Here is a 15,680-nt window from a genome sequence, read left to right as displayed (position 1 = left end):
CAGTTCCACTCCTTAAAAAAAAAACACCTTTAAGAAAATTTTATTAATAATGGCACTGAGACCTTTCTAAGTCAACTAAATGCCACAGAATTGGCACCACAGTAAGTAATCATGTCTTCATCCACGTTTGAGGCCACTAAATTGTTGCTACAGTGACATGTAGCAACAAAATTCAGCGTGGTAACTTTTCCTTGCTGGATGCAGCAAAGGAAGATTGCGTTTGTATGCCTTGGCACTCAAACTTACCACAAAGCAGAAGTTTTCCTTCGTTCCAGTTAGTCATTTTGCATTATGCAAACATACCCAGAACAACTGCACCAAACTGCCTTTCCTCACAGTGGGAGTAGAGCAGCCGCGAGTATTACCCCATTTCTTTCAGTGGGCCACTTAAACCCTGCGCTCTTTGCTGCTTTCTCTCAAGATAACGAGCTCGGGCATCCAGTATTGCTTGATCATCATTCCTTCTCTCCATCTTCTTTGCAGAGTTGTCTGTGACTCCTTCTGGGGGGGAGAGGAGAGAGAGAGAGAAATACACTCTTTGTGTCAAAAAAAACCCCCAAACACACACCAAAAAAACACACCAGCATTACAATCTCTCCTATTTGTAAAATACTCAACTCCCCCCCAACAGAATCTCAAATGTTTTTCAAGTCCCAGTCAGTCATTTGAATGAATTCCAGAGAGGACAGACTGTACCACAGCGGGGGGGGGGGGGGGGGGGGGGGGGGGGAGAAATCGTGCCTTAACTCCCATATCAATATTTGCAGCTGGGCTCATCTCGCCTCCAAATGTGTATCTTGCTTTTTATTGTAACAGACACTATGCATCTTGTGTTCTATGCACCCATTTCTTCTCTAAATTACACATCTCAAACTCAGGTTTAGGCAGGAGAGAGACAGCACTGGGAGCAGGGGGAAAAAAGCTTAGGATAAACTATCCTTATGAATTTCCAGAGGTAGGAGGAAGAGGAAGGGTAACATACAGATAAAGGAGTGGGAAAAGTCAATACTCCAGATCAGCCACCGTTAGAAATGCACATTCTCCCACTGAACTGAGACCTTGGGAGTGCTTCTCCCAGAAGGAAAGAAAAGCAGGAAATATTTTCAGTTTAAAATAAAATTTAAAATAATAATAGTGCTAATAATAATAAAAAAATAATCAAAGACTCCGAGAGCCTAAGTACTGTGTGAATGAAGCAGCTACTGCAGCCTGTTCTTAGGGCTATGGGGCTGGGCACCAGATCCTTTGATATGAGGAAGGAGCTTTAATTAGCATTCACTCTTGGAATATTTGTAATTATTCTGTCTTGAAGTCAAATAATAATTCAGTTCATGATGCAGGCTTTCCTTCCGTTGGGCACTAATTAAGCCTTTGTCAGCTATTCAGCCACCTATTTTTGTGAAGCTCCCAGAAATACATCTGTAAGGTCAGTATTAACCTCAAATTAATTCACAATTGCCTGGTGAAGTGAAAAGTTAAGGGGGACAAAGAGAACAAACCTCAGCTCCTTGGACTTCAGATAAATAGATGAGGCTCCTCTGTGTTATCCAATAATGCAAATATCCTTTCCACCAAATTTATAACCAAATCAATCCATTTGTGTTTTTATCATTTAAAATGGTTGGTTTAATACAATAATGCAGGACAGAAAGAGACGCTGGTCTGAGGACAAGAGTACATTTTTCCTATTGTTAAGGAAACTGAAGAGAATCTATATTGGCAGTGCCTATACTGTATATTAAATTCATGTTTTGGAAGGGTCAGCTCAGGAGTAAAGAGGCCCTTTGAATACTTGGCTGCTTTATGAAATCTGCTGACAGAAGAATTCAAAGAATGTCAAGCAGCCAGATCAGTTAGCAGGCACCAGTTTTAATTAAAACTGACAATTTATCTAAACATATGGCATTAAATTAATTGTCAGAATGAGACATTCACCAAAAATGTGATACTTTTTCCTCTGTGTTTTTCTGTTTGGTTGGTTTTTTCTTATAGCCCTTAGGACTTCTCTCTCTCAGGACAGTATTATTTGGGTATCTATGGCTAGATACCCTTCGCAAACTTAAATAATGGTCGGACTCAAAATGCTTTTATTCAACTCTGTGTTAAAGTTCTGCTCGTGTCAGTTATAGTAAACCAAAAGAAGGGGGAACATGGCAAGAACCAGTAGACAAACACCACTACACGCGCTGCCGAGGCAGGAAAATAAGGATTGCAGAGCTGTAGTAAGACAAGAAAACAACTAGAGGTACACGTCAAGTATGTTAAGCACATCCAGATTAACACCTACTAGTCCAGAATGCATTCAGTGACATAATATACACACACGTCCACAACAACCAAGAAAACTACACACACCATAGGTAGGGACAAGTAATGTGCTTACCATACTGCCTTTTAAGGTCCTCCTTATGTTTCCACTTGGTTATTTCCTCTTCAGTTACTTCTTCCCGTGCCACACTGCTCAGTTCGTATGCATCGATTTGATGCAATCTGGGCAACAAGTCTTTGACCCATTCATAGCGAACAGGACACACTGTCCGGACATAGATTTTGGATGTCACTGTGACATCATGGAAGATGATCCACTCGAGGCGAGTCTCCTGGTTATATAGCTGAAAAATTAAGCGATTATTTCAGAACTGATAAAAAAGAATTTTTATTTCTAGAGCACCCTCCACTGGAGTATCTTCCAATGCTTCAGATGCAAGAATGAGATAAAGCTGACATTACCCTAAATTTTCAGGCAGGGAAACTAAGGCATAATGACTTGCTTAAAATTGCCCAGGAAATCCAAAGAGCCAGAGAGAAAGCTCAGTCTATGTCACACTCGTTTCATAAGCCAAACTTTTACCAGATCTGAAGAAGCGAGGCTCTTCCCCACTCTCAAAATGAACACTGCAACAGTGCTTCTGCTGGCCATAAGTTAGCACAAACCAAACAGAAGAGGAAGAGTTTACAGCGACCTGCCTCTTATTCCTTTTATAGATCCTTTGCTACTTTATTAACAGACTTTGGTAACTTACTGTAGATGAAGGATGGATATAGACTATGCTGCCATGTCCGTCCATTGTGCAGAATGTCCTGGCTGCAGATCTGAAAGGTTTGTGGGAAGCAAAATATATATAGATAATGAAACATACTTTGCTGTGATTAGACAGCAACACTAAACTAAGCAAATCAGCAGCAGCGTAGAAGAACATACTCAAATATATAAGCAGAGGAAGATCCTTCCAGAATTAAACTGTAAAAAGACCAATGAGGAGTAAAATATATCTGCCTAATTTACCACAGTAACACTGCAGATATAACAACACAATAATAAACAGGGTTTGGGATTGAAGTCTGACAGCCATAACAACTGGACATTTCCAAGCTCTTTAATTTAATATCTGGAACTTGCATCAGCTTGCAAGTTCATTTCACAGATAGAAAAACTACTATTCCAAGGACGTAAGCAACTTGCCCAGGAACGTAATGAGAGTCAAAAGCAGAGTACCCACCAGGCTTCCAGCCCTGTGTAGAAACACCACCTTCAGCTGCAATTGCTACTTTTAACAATATACAGCCTTACTCTTCTGTTTCAATATGCAGCTACACCTTTGAAGAATATGCGTAATATCTTTTCCATTCAGTTCTCCAAACTTCATTGCTTACCTCCTAGCTACATTGATAAAGTATCCTGCACATAGACATCTTCTTAGTATTTCAGTTCTGGAGCCTTCAAATGTCTCTTTAGGGAAGTCTGGCAGCTATGTAAAGAAAAAACAACATGAATCAGGACCTTTCCTAAAGAAAAAGTGCCTATACCCCCTCCATCCCATGGATTTTAAACTCTGGGTTTCCCACCCTACGGAAACCATAAGGAAAGGAGGAAAACCCTCCTTCTTGCTTGTTACCACCATCATACCTGTTAGGTACACAAGCTACAGCAAGGATGCTCTAATAAATATTTAAGTGGTTTAGTTCCTACTGGAGAAAGGCAGCAGCCATCTCGCAAAGGCTCAGTAGTCCAGTACATGTCTTAAATATAAACTGATGTAACTCGATCATATATAAAAGTTATATTTTTTACCTGTTTCAGTTTACCGATTATTTCCCGAAGTTGTTTTTCCACACTAAAAGCAGATTTTAAAGCTCTCCAATGGATCCAGTATTTCTGGCACCAAGCTGAAGGAGACTTGCTGAGAACAGAAATACTTGTATTATAAAGAAGCCCTTTGTAAGCTGCAGGCAGGAAGTTGCCTCTATTTTTTGTTATGGTCGTACAAAGAAGGCAACCTACACAGCCAGATACTTCGTTAGTTTAAATAATAGGTGTCTTGACAGAAATTACAGATCACAATAAGGAATAAATCTCCAATTAGGTATCAGTACATACATATGCATATACACAATATATCTAAAAACCGTCAGCAGCTGGGCGTTATGAGCAATGCAAAACCACTTACTGTAAGGAATCATTTTATACCTTGCTTTGCACTGTTCAAAAATATTTAAGAGGGTTGCAAAGTCATTGCATCCTCCCACTTGTGAGGAAAGTTCCTGGTGTTGCAGCTCAGCCTCCTTTTGCTTCTGAGGATCACCTGAGGAAGTAAGTTATATCTCACTTTAACAAAGTCATTTTTATTTATCGCTCCTACTTAATTTTCTGTTAGCATCTCTCCAAAGTGTGTTTGACAGCCTTGACTCTTTATTAATGTTATTTTTAGATTTGTCTCTCCTCCACAGCTGCATTTACAGTTCTTCCTCCTTCCACTACTGCTGAACAAGAACACGTAGATGCTATTAAATCTGTGATTAATCTAACCAGTCAGCACTAGCGATGAAGAATTCTAGTCTCTTAGAAAGAAAAGTTCTACGTATTTCTCTCTCACAATCAATTCAGATGCCGACATGGAAAGATAAAGGAACAGCGACCTTAACCAAACAGCTCATGGGCATCAAGTGAAAGTTTTGCCCTGAGAGAAGAAACAAGACTGTTGAAACCACCCCATCACAGCACCATCTAATCTATTTAACTCAGCTTTTGTCCTAGTACTCAAGTGCCATAGTAATGGAGGTCTTAAAATAAATAAGAGTCTAGAAAAAATGCGATCTGTGAGTTTAGTGGGAATTCACCTTCAGTAAAGGCTAGGAAAGTACTAGGCAAAAGCAACATTTCCGAAGTGTTATTTCAAGTTTTAAATACCCCCAAAATTTCTTCCCCAACACAACCCATTCCCCTTAGTAGAGAGGGATATGGCTGCAAAGGCCAATGCATTGCATTGCTGCTGTACTGCAGACGATGTCAGAAGTTTGTGGGTATTAAAAGAAAGTAACACCAATGAAGTAAGAAGGCCTGTTCGTATACATATTGCACGTGAGCAAGTGCCTTCAGGATGGGAGTCTCTCTGTTTGCGTCCTAATGTACAGGGTTGCTGGAGAGTAACGAACAGGGGTGCATTAGTTAGCTGAACAGATAACACGGGCATATTGCCAGACGGAGGATGGGAAAGCAAACCCACATTTGTGGGAATGGGAAAGACCCCAGGGCAGAATCCAGGCTATCAGTATGGTCAGCAGTCTCTTTAGCTGTTGCGCTAACTGGCACGGTTAATGGACTACAGAGATAACTGGACAAGAGCCAATGAGTGACTAGAAAGGACAAAGGTCTCCTACAAAGACTGTGCTACATATAAAGACTATACTTAGCACAGTTGGGGGGCGAAGGAGGGGGGCAGACAGGAGGGGAAAGGAGATAGGAAGGAGGACATGGGAGACTGAGTTTAGCACTAGTGAAAGGTGCTAGCTTGGAACCACAGGAAAATTACATTTTCCATTTAGAAAAACACTCGAAATGGAGGCCGTGACAAGTTGAGCTTCTCACAGTAACTTAAAAGGTCTATTTGGTTAAACAGAGTTATTGAACAGAAAAGCCAATCCAGAGGCCACCCCATTCGTTAAAAACAAATTAATCAGTCCCTGTTGTCTGTACTTAGACCGACAGCAAAACATCTGCTGTGGTGCGTTTTGGTTTTCTGGTGGGGTTTTTTGTTTGTTTTCTTTTCCCTCCTGTAACAGTTTTCCCCCTTACGACCTCTCAGCAATCCACTCGCTTACCCACATGTTGCTTTACAGCTCACAGCCTTGGGACAAATGCAACCCAATTCCATGCTATTTTGAAGTCTTTGGAACAGCTGTTGTCCAATTCCTAGCGTGCAATGTGCCCTGACTCCAAGACCACAGAAAGCTGTAAAAGCATACGGGCAAAGCGCCATTGTATATTTGTCCTAATCTTACCATTCTTCCCTACAGATCTGCTACGATGTACTCTGGGAGACAAGGCACTGCACTTGAGGAATCTTCCTCACAGTGCAACGTAAGGGTTATTTAAAGCATTAGTTTAAGGTAAATACTTATGCCTCCCACCAGTGTTGGGCCCAACTAAGGAGACCAGCTTGCTCCCTGACAGGAGTATCCGTACACTCAAGTAAAGGCTTGTGCTACCATTGTTCAGAATACAGAATCAGTTCCCACTTTATAACCTTGAGATACACCTATAAGATACTGCGGCCTCACAAATTATTAGCACAGAAAACTACTGAGAGCAAAAAACCCCACAGAGGGAAGCTGTAGAAAAGGTCTCCAGGCGAAGCAGCGTGTGCTGCCTAACCATCGCCTGAGATGTCCCTGTCCAAGCAGAACCCCTCACCCACCCAAGGCTGCTTTGGGATAAGGGGCTTCCTACCTGGACGAATGAAGACATTTTCCACCGACAACATGGCTGCTATGGGAAGCAGCAGATCTTCACAGTCAAGAGAAGCAGCTTTTATGACAGCACAGGTCAGGTTGGGAGGGAGGGGAAACTGCACCAGGAATTCACCCAGTCTTGTCACGTGGCCTCTCCTTATCCCAGGAGAAAGATTCAAATACCAGATTCAACAAAACTGTGTTTAAATGTAAATCGGAACATGCACACACAATGTCAGCTACCATATACTGATAAAGAGCATGAAAGAAGCACTTCCCTCTGGACTGTTCTAACACTGCAGTCTGCGTGTGCCCAGATAGGTGCTGGAGAAACGAAGCAAGCATCACTAGCAGAAAAACTTTTCACCTTTCTCCAGTTTGCTTATGCCTGCTTCATGGCAGGCAAAGCCAGCTTTTTAAGTGTATCAGATGCTTAAGTTGTTTGTTGGGGTTTTTTTTTTTGCAAGAAGAATTCCTGGAAGCTTAGGATAAGATCTCGCTTCCTGTCTTGAGTTCTTGGATGGGCCTCACAGCTAGTGCCTAAGCACCTTCATCACAACAGTCTGGGATCTGCTATCAGGAACTATAGCACGGAGAGTTGAGGTAATTTGTCTGAGGTCACTCAGGAACTCCAGGACAATGTGGAGAAACTAATCTGTACCTCTCAAGTCTTAAGCCATGCTCTAACCCTAATTTTACAGAGAGTATCTTAAAACCCAGTAGTTAACTTCCTGGTCTAATGAGGAAACACATTCTACTGTTGGGGGAAGTCCTTTAGTCCACATGAACAACTTACTAACACCAGTTAAACCATTAGATTTTAAATTCTTATAGTGACTACACCCCTTTATTTTTTTACCTGTCAATAGCATCACACTGGTAAAGTTCCTTGAGCGCTTCTAAAATATGCCTTTCTTCAGGGCGGTCCAAATAGGGAAATCTATAGTAAAAAATGAAGTAAAAAAATCTCACTGTTCAGACTCAGTATAGCTTTGTTAGTTTTCATAATTATTTAAATATTTTTGTAACCTTCCAATACAGGTTTCTGACCAAAGCGCACATAAGCATCTTCAGTATACGGGTGTGTTACTACATACACAGCCTCATGCTGAAGAATTACGATAACAGATCCCAGCATGGCACATGCAAAGACAAACTATATTTTCTGCACATGTATGATCTGAAAATTGATTGGGATATAAACATCAGTATTTTAAAAGGAACACCACTAACTAATTTTGGAGATAAGGAGTTAGTTTTGGCAGAACCTCAAACTGAACTTGAGCTCAAGATCCAATCTGGCATTAAAGACTGAGAACAGCAGAAAAGCTGACTGTACCGATGTGTCACAGTTGGCCAGGGACCTAATCCTGTCTCCTGCCAATAGGCTGTTGGTGCCTGGGCTGCCTTGCTGCTGAGACTCAGGAAGGAAATGATAATCCTCCTCTCCATGGAGGTTACCTTATGACATCATGCACGGAAAGGCACTTCAAGGTCAGGATCACAGACGTCAGACTGGTTCTCTTGATCTCTGGGACCGTGTGATCAGGCATGCATTGCTCCCAGAACTCTTTGCTGTATAGCCGATAGCTTTTTCCGGATGATGTCCTGCCAGCTCGGCCAGCTCGTTGCCTTGCTTCGCTCCTGCCAAAACAGAGAGACAGGGGGAAAAAAAAAAAAATCCAGACTCTTGATCCCTTCTGTTATTACCAAAAAAGCACACTGTAATTACGATAAATAATAGCAATTTCTGTGTTTGTAGATGGAAGATACATTACACTGTGCAGCAACTGAGAAATCCAGCTATACAAGAACTAGCAGAATGAAGAAGCATTTCTGTGCAAGAGAAGATTTTTTTAAACTTCTCTGAATCAGGCTGTTGTATTCAGCAAACACAAGATGACACGTGAGCCACTGCTGAGACTACAGACAGCACATTATCAATTCCTTCTCAATGCCTGTAACTTACAGGAAATTATATGTCCTGAACCACCTTCTATTTAGCAGCAAAGAAAATGGCTTTAAATTACAGAGCCTCAAAGCTGCTCCCTGCCCCCCTTTATTTTATTTTTAAAAAGATCAACCAACACACAGTATTGTCAGAGGAACTCCCAGAAACACCAAGCAAATGACCTTTTTAAAAACTTACTTTGAAATGGGAACCACCTCCAGTATGTCCAAGCCAACTCGGGGGTTATGATTCAACTGCTTCACAAATCCACTATCTACTACATATCTGAAAAAGATTCACACTCTGTCAGAGAAGAAAACAGAGGTCTCAGTAGACAGACAGGTAACTGCCACATGCCTACGATCAAAGCAAGAACACGTTTACCCTACAATCGCTGCAAACAGGTAGTTGCACTTTGCTGGTCAGCTGCAGCCCCGCAACGGTTCAGTCTACAGGATACTACAGATAATACCTACCCACACCCAAGGAGGTTACGCCCATTTGACAGAGCTGAGATTTGATTTCAAATTAGGGTCCAACAATATTAGTCATCTGTAGGACTATATAATAGTATCAGGGTTTTTTTTTTATTCACTACACACACAAAAAAGGCAACAGGTAATTATTGGGCAGGTATACTAGCAGAAGGAAGTCAGACATGTTTTTCCAAATCTAGTAGAATTTTCTGAATTATTCCCTCTGTTACAGCTTTTATGAAGGATAGGAAACAGTACCTGACTCCTTCAATTGTCAGAGATGTTGCAGCAATGTTTGTGGATACCACACATTTTCTAATGCCCATGGGAGCTGGCAAAAATATGCTTTTCTGTTGATCTAAAATGACAGGTAGTCAGTCAAACAATCTTATGTTACAATGCTCTGATTTCAAACCACATCTCTAACACTGCAAACTTACTCAAATGCTTAGTGAAAGTCATTTGAATGAAATTAGAAAGTCAGTCACGTAACATTCTAAAATACAGATTCGGTATTATTTTAGCATACGTCAGAAGCCAGAGAATATCTTGTTTATTGCTTGCATATTCAAGAAGATTTTGAGATCAAGAAAGGCCAACTCTCCTGGACGTTTCCTAACCCAGAGCTAGGGAAAACAAACAACATGTCTGGTCTTTATAGAATCTTCATGAAGGATTTTAAACAATCAGAGCAAGTGAAAGTGAACATGAAAAGATTCAGTTAAACCTGCCATGTTTCCAGCAAATCATCTTTTAACATATAACAAAGCAGCATATGCAGTTTCCGTTAATTCATTTGGCTTTCCAAGGAACAGAAAAGGGAGGTGGAAATTCAACTTTCCCGTGAAATTTTCTCACTTCTTATACTTGAAAAATATAAAAATCTCTTTAAGGAAAATTCTCTCTTGTGTATTTAAAAACATTCAAATACAATGGCCTCTGAGAAACTACCACAAAAGGAAAAAAACAAAAATATCACTCTCGGTCAGGAATCTAACACCTATCATGGAGTAAGGAAGAAGCTATACCTTTCTTTCATGCAACTTTTCATTTTGCTCTTTCAAGAAGGTGAAGATTTTGCTCCCTCTCTGCAGATCGTTACCAGATCTTTCCTCTCGACAGCACTTCCCAGATGGAAATTGCTGTCCTGCTCTTCTGAACACTTATTCAGCCTCTTGGCATTCTACATACTGCACCCACACATTTAAACATCGCACTCAATTTCATCTGAAAACACAGTGTCTGTGTTCAGTAAAGGTCAAAGGGCCTTTGTTTTTAACTCTTCCAAACTAACTGTGGTATTGCTGCCAAATAAAACAGACTGATTCATTCTGATAACCTGTACTTTTCTACATTGTGTAACGCTGTACTGCTTCTATCTTCCCTTACAGGTCTACTCTCATCACCAAAAACCTACTGGCAGTATCTTTTCTGTATAAAATAAAATGAGAGGGCCTAAATAAGACATCTGAATTTTCAGGTACACAGTATCCCCTTCCTAAGCTGGAGACCTTGATGCCATGTGAAGCCATTTCCAGTGGATATGAATTTTACCTGGAGGCTTCTGTGCAAGTACAGAGAAGCTGAAGTTTGATTAGTTTACGAACACCACAAGAAAACCCATAGTGCTACAGTATTGTAACAAATGGGTTAATGAATGCCTTTTTTTCCAACCACAATAGAAATATTTGAGTAGGATACTGTTTATAACAACTCTCGCAGTTAACATTTATGTGAATGAAGTTCCGTATGACATTTTATGTTCTTACCTGTTGACATTGACCCATACAATGGTAAGATAAGCAGGCCTTCAACAGACCGATCATGTACTTCATACCGGTAATCAATAGATTCTGCTTTCTTGAAAAGTAAGTCACAAGCTCTTTCTATCTCAATTTGACCTAAAAAACATACAAGAGCATTTAAGTGACCTATGTAGCTACAACTCTGCCTTCCTAGTTTGCAACACCTTTAAACAAGATTGATGCCTCTTGGCAAAACAAGATCATTACAAGAAGGAAGTAATATTTACAAGAGTTAGTTTAGGAGGTGACGTGCAGTCTTTCCATAGTGCCTGTCACCAAAGCTTTTCCTCAAAAGATGACTGCGTAAGTGCCTGGCCCATACATTGATGTAGGGTTTTGCAGCTAAAGAAATTCTCCCTTCCTGAATTAACAACAAAACAAAACACGTAGGCAATACAAACAGAGTAAATTTGGCACAGGAAGAAAAGAGCATATGCAAGTTTTTAAGTTAATGTATTTCTTCTCTGATCTCATAGACATGGATATACCTAAACATGCTCCGAGAACTATCACTTCATCACAGGACTATGTGCGTCAACCTGCAACTTTCCCTTCTCTACTTACTGCTCTGGGACAAACCAGACAGTCATTGGAAGGAGGTACTGTTTTGCTGGCAGTGCCATGCTTCACCTGGAATAACCATCAGTTGTTGAAAGACAAATTCTCACCTGTCAGGAAAACCAAGATGTCGCCTTCTGGTTCATTTAAGTGGATATCCAATGTCACTTTTACAGCCTGAAACAAACAAACAAGCCAGTAACAGCTGGAATCTCACTTACTCTTTCTAAAACTCATAGTACTCACTAATTCTTCCCTGTACCCTGCAGAGATGCTAAGAACACAGCAATACAGCCGCTAATTCTTGTGGTCTTTCACAGATGATAATCATACCAAGAACAGAGAACACAACACAGAAACAAAGTAAAACAGGCCAGACCTCTGTAACATACGCAGAGCTGCCTCTGTCCCTTGGGCTGAGCAGGTTGCAGAATACCTCCTTGACGGGATAACTTCTTCCTGGAATATGCAGCACTGAACAGTGTCCAAAGAACTCCGAGAGCTTGTCTACCTCCAGGGTGGCCGACATCACCACCACTTTCATGGCCGTCTTCCTGTTTGGTGGTTTCTTCTGTAGAAATAGTTTCTTCAGCAAACCAAATAAAATATCCTAACAGAAAAACAGAAGCAACTTATATTAATAGCCCAGTTTTCTTAGAAGTGCCTGACGAACTTGGAAGGGACTGATTTTATCCCACTGATATAGTGAAGACAGAAAATCACATCTTCGGGGCCTAAGCGCTCAGAAGAATACATACACTTACCCCAGTCATCTTGTAAGCATGCTAATTAATTTCTAGAATTTAATTAATGTTTTATCAGCTCTTCTCACAGCCTATAAACAGAATCAGTGTAACTTAAAACCCTTTGGTTTTCATTTTTATACTCTCATGGTCAAGTCATTTGCAAGCAGTTACCACAGACCCATTTTAAAAAGTCATCGCCTTTGTCCAGCGTACGTTACCTGACTGAGTGTGCACGCTCCTTTGTTGTACTATTTATTGTTATGACTTCAGCAAGTTTATTTTACTCTGCAGTGCTGTGGATTAAAAATCTGCTCCTTTTAGTTAGACGCAGGTGATGGAGCAGTAACTTCTTACATCACCCTAGCTTAATTACTTGCAATACCCTAAGATGCTTGAGGGCAGAACTGGGATTCAGAAAGCATTTTCCCCTTTCCCCAGCTGGACTGGTAGGTTGTTTGACACACAACACAATCTCTTGAGGACTGAGTGACTTGAGTCTCACTTTGCTTGCCACAGAAGGGTCAGAGTGACATTTGATAGCTTCTGGTACTTAGATCGGTCTAGATACTTCCATGATCCCAAAAGCTGTAACCTCTTTGCACAGTCATATACATATACACACCCTAAGAAGTATTAGGCCTTAGAGTGAGAGAGATGTTTCAGGGTTTTGTTTGTTTGTATGTGTTTTTTTTTAAAAAAGATTCTAGAAAGTTTGTGTTCACTGTGCTGGCTTCCAACTCCTGGAAATTTTAGGAAAGTATCCAATAGCCAGCCAAGTTTTAACTGCTTTCAAACGCAACAACAGCTACAATTCCAACAGGATTACAGGTCGCATCTTATTTTCAGATTACACAGCATGTAATAAACGAAGCAGCAATTCTATGGTCTTAGGACAGCAAAAGGATAAAGCGCATCTGTGGGAAGCCGGCCAAAATCCTTGGGGGTTGTGCAGAAGTGAAAGAAAGGTGTAAATAGACCTCAGTAAAGGAGAAATAGTGACCCAAAAGGACAGATATAAGGAGACACTCACAGTGCTGAGGCTCCGCTCATGGGCTTCATCCAAAATGATGATACTGTACTTGCTGAGAAGGGGGTCTGCCAATATTTGCCTCAGTAAGCAGCCATCGGTCATATACTTGATGGCAGTATCCTGAAAGGTTTAATTAGACATTCAGCTGTTATCCTGGATTTTTACTTCAAAGTAAACACTTCTACATAGATCACATATTTGTCCAGAACGCACATTGAGATCGCATCACTGGTGCTTATGCACCGCACCACAGGTGCTTGGCAATGTTTCACCTGTAAGGTGCTCAAAAAACTTGATCAAATGAGTTATACGATAGATACAACTGCAGCTTCACCACAACTGGGACAGATGGCTTCTCAACGCTCCGAGACCCTCTGCATGCAAAGCCCCAGGAGAGGCAACAGGCCTGTGCCACTCCACAGAGAGGCCCGCAGGCAAAAAACTGAGCCGTTGCCCTGCCGTGACAACGCCTGCAGGAACACAGCCCTCAGAGCCCTACCTCGGTGCTGCAGTCATCGAAGCGGACCTGGTACCCGACAACACTCCCCAGCGAACAGCCCATCTCCTCGGCCACCCGCTGCGCCACCGAGATGGTGGCAACGCGCCGGGGCTGGGTGACACCAATGGCCCCATGCTTGGCGAGGCCTACGGGAGAGACGGGAAGAACAGGGACGCTGATTTGCGCTGCTCAGAGTCAGTTTATAGACAACCACCTACATAATACACATATGGTCGGAGTTTCTTAGTTTAAAAGGTTTAGCCAAGCCCTCTCCACCCACCCCACGCACAGCCCAGCCTGAAGCTGCGGCCCCCCGAGGGGACGGGAGGATTACCCGCAGTTATCTGTGCTTATTTCCCACGTTTCGGGGCCGAGGCCGCGGAGCAGAGGGGGCTCTCGGGGGTTTCCCGCCCTCCCCGGCCGTTACCTGCCTCGAAGAGGTACTTGGGCAGCTGCGTGCTTTTCCCGCTGCCCGTCTCGCCGGTGACGATGAGGAAGGGCCGCTCCCGCACGGCCTCCACCAGGGCCCGGCGGTGCCGGCGGATGGGCAGGGCGGCGCCCTCCATGGCGGCTGAGGAGGCCGCGGCCGAGGGGCGCCGCCCCGGGAAACCCCGCGGCCGCCCTGTCAGGTACGGCGCGCACACCCTCCTCACGTGACCTCACGCGGAAGCGGCGCCGGCGCGCGCGCGCGCCGATGACACCCGCTGTTTAGGCACGCCTAACGGCGTGCGCCGGCCTCTACGCCCCGCCTCCTCCTTAAGCCCCGCCCCGTGAAGCCCCGCCCCGTGAAGCCCCGCCCCTCCACGCAGGCCCCGCCCCCGAGTTCTCCTCAGCCCTCTGCCCCCGGGCAGCAGCTGCCCCCCCTGGTCAGCCAAAACCGCCATTTCTCTTCCCAAACCCGCTGCAGTTTTTCACAGTGGCACCTGCTCCTTCCGAGGGACGTTGCCAGCGCAGGGAAACCCGGCGGCACCTCTCCTTGTGCCGCCCCGGGGCTCCCCCTGGCCGGCCCAGGCCCAGGCCCAGGCCGGAGGGGCCCAGCACCTCAGGCCCTCCAGGTCTGGCGCAGTTGAACCGCGGCGTAAAACCAAAGTGACTTAACCAGTGGTTCTCTCTCAACAGGTAAAACAGCCCCTCACCCTCGACACGGGGTATGGAAGAGACCCCATGGGGGGAAAATAAAATCAAAAGTCTCTGCGATTTACCACACTGAGGACGCTCGGATCTGCCGCCCGAGGCCTGACGGAAGGTCCCAGCTTTCTGGCAACGTCTGTGAATTCACGTACGACCTGAAGGTGGCAAGCGATGCACGCTTAACGTGAAACCAGCCTGCAATCCAGGTTCCCAACTTGTGCCTGATGGCTGCAACTAAGTCCCTGTTTCTGCTAAAGCACAATTTTTTCATTGTGTTTCGTCTGTACGTCATAGCGTCTGTTTCCCTTACAAGTCCTGTGTATGTTAATGTTTCACCCTCCGTTGGGTTATATCAGTGACAAGAGTCACACAGTAAATTTGTCATCATACCAGGACCGAATTTAGGCCACCCACTGACTCCAGTTATCACCAATCGCCTCAGTTTCTACCTGTGACACAATGGGAGGAACATTTACCCACTGGCTCAGGCATCGTGGTGAGGGCTGATCCGGGAACGCTTGCAACGCGCTCTGAAGCTTGGAAAATGTTACATCAGTCCCCAGCGTTGCCAACTTCAGATATGTCTAACCTATAAATATTTCTTTAGTCTGTCTCCAAACTGGCTTTGTAAAATCACAGCAGATATAAGCTGTTTTTCTGCCCTTCCTTACTAATGTAGCCAGAGAGAAGAGAACAGTGCAGTAACTTTCATTACAGTACCACAACTAGGAGGGATACCTGGTATCATGCCTCCG

At 43.3% G+C, this 15,680-nt stretch overlaps 1 protein-coding gene across 2 annotated transcripts; it reads right to left on the bottom strand.

Annotated features, from left to right (window-relative positions):
* Positions 1 to 12: 12 nt before the first annotated feature.
* DHX40 (DEAH-box helicase 40) lies at positions 13 to 14,399 on the bottom strand. 2 transcript variants are annotated; one of them, XM_076354344.1, is made up of 17 exons: positions 14,222 to 14,399; positions 13,795 to 13,940; positions 13,296 to 13,415; positions 11,899 to 12,129; positions 11,630 to 11,696; positions 10,926 to 11,057; positions 9,415 to 9,514; positions 8,879 to 8,965; positions 8,191 to 8,373; positions 7,589 to 7,669; positions 6,728 to 6,885; positions 4,469 to 4,583; positions 4,073 to 4,181; positions 3,655 to 3,749; positions 3,024 to 3,093; positions 2,384 to 2,612; positions 13 to 501 (listed from the first exon to the last, which is right to left on the bottom strand). In XM_076354344.1, exons 1-17 carry the CDS (start codon positions 14,358 to 14,360, stop codon positions 362 to 364), a joined length of 2,202 nt encoding a protein of 733 aa, XP_076210459.1. In that variant the 5' UTR covers positions 14,361 to 14,399; the 3' UTR covers positions 13 to 361. The 2 variants fall into 2 exon arrangements, with proteins under 2 accessions (XP_076210459.1, XP_076210460.1); XM_076354345.1 differs by having other exon boundaries at positions 13 to 498.
* Positions 14,400 to 15,680: the final 1,281 nt, after the last annotated feature.

The sequence above is a fragment of the Aptenodytes patagonicus genome, chromosome 17 (assembly GCF_965638725.1).
Source record: "Aptenodytes patagonicus chromosome 17, bAptPat1.pri.cur, whole genome shotgun sequence".
NCBI classification, from domain to species: Eukaryota; Metazoa; Chordata; class Aves; order Sphenisciformes; family Spheniscidae; genus Aptenodytes; species Aptenodytes patagonicus.
This window is presented reverse-complemented; position numbering and strand designations above follow the sequence as displayed.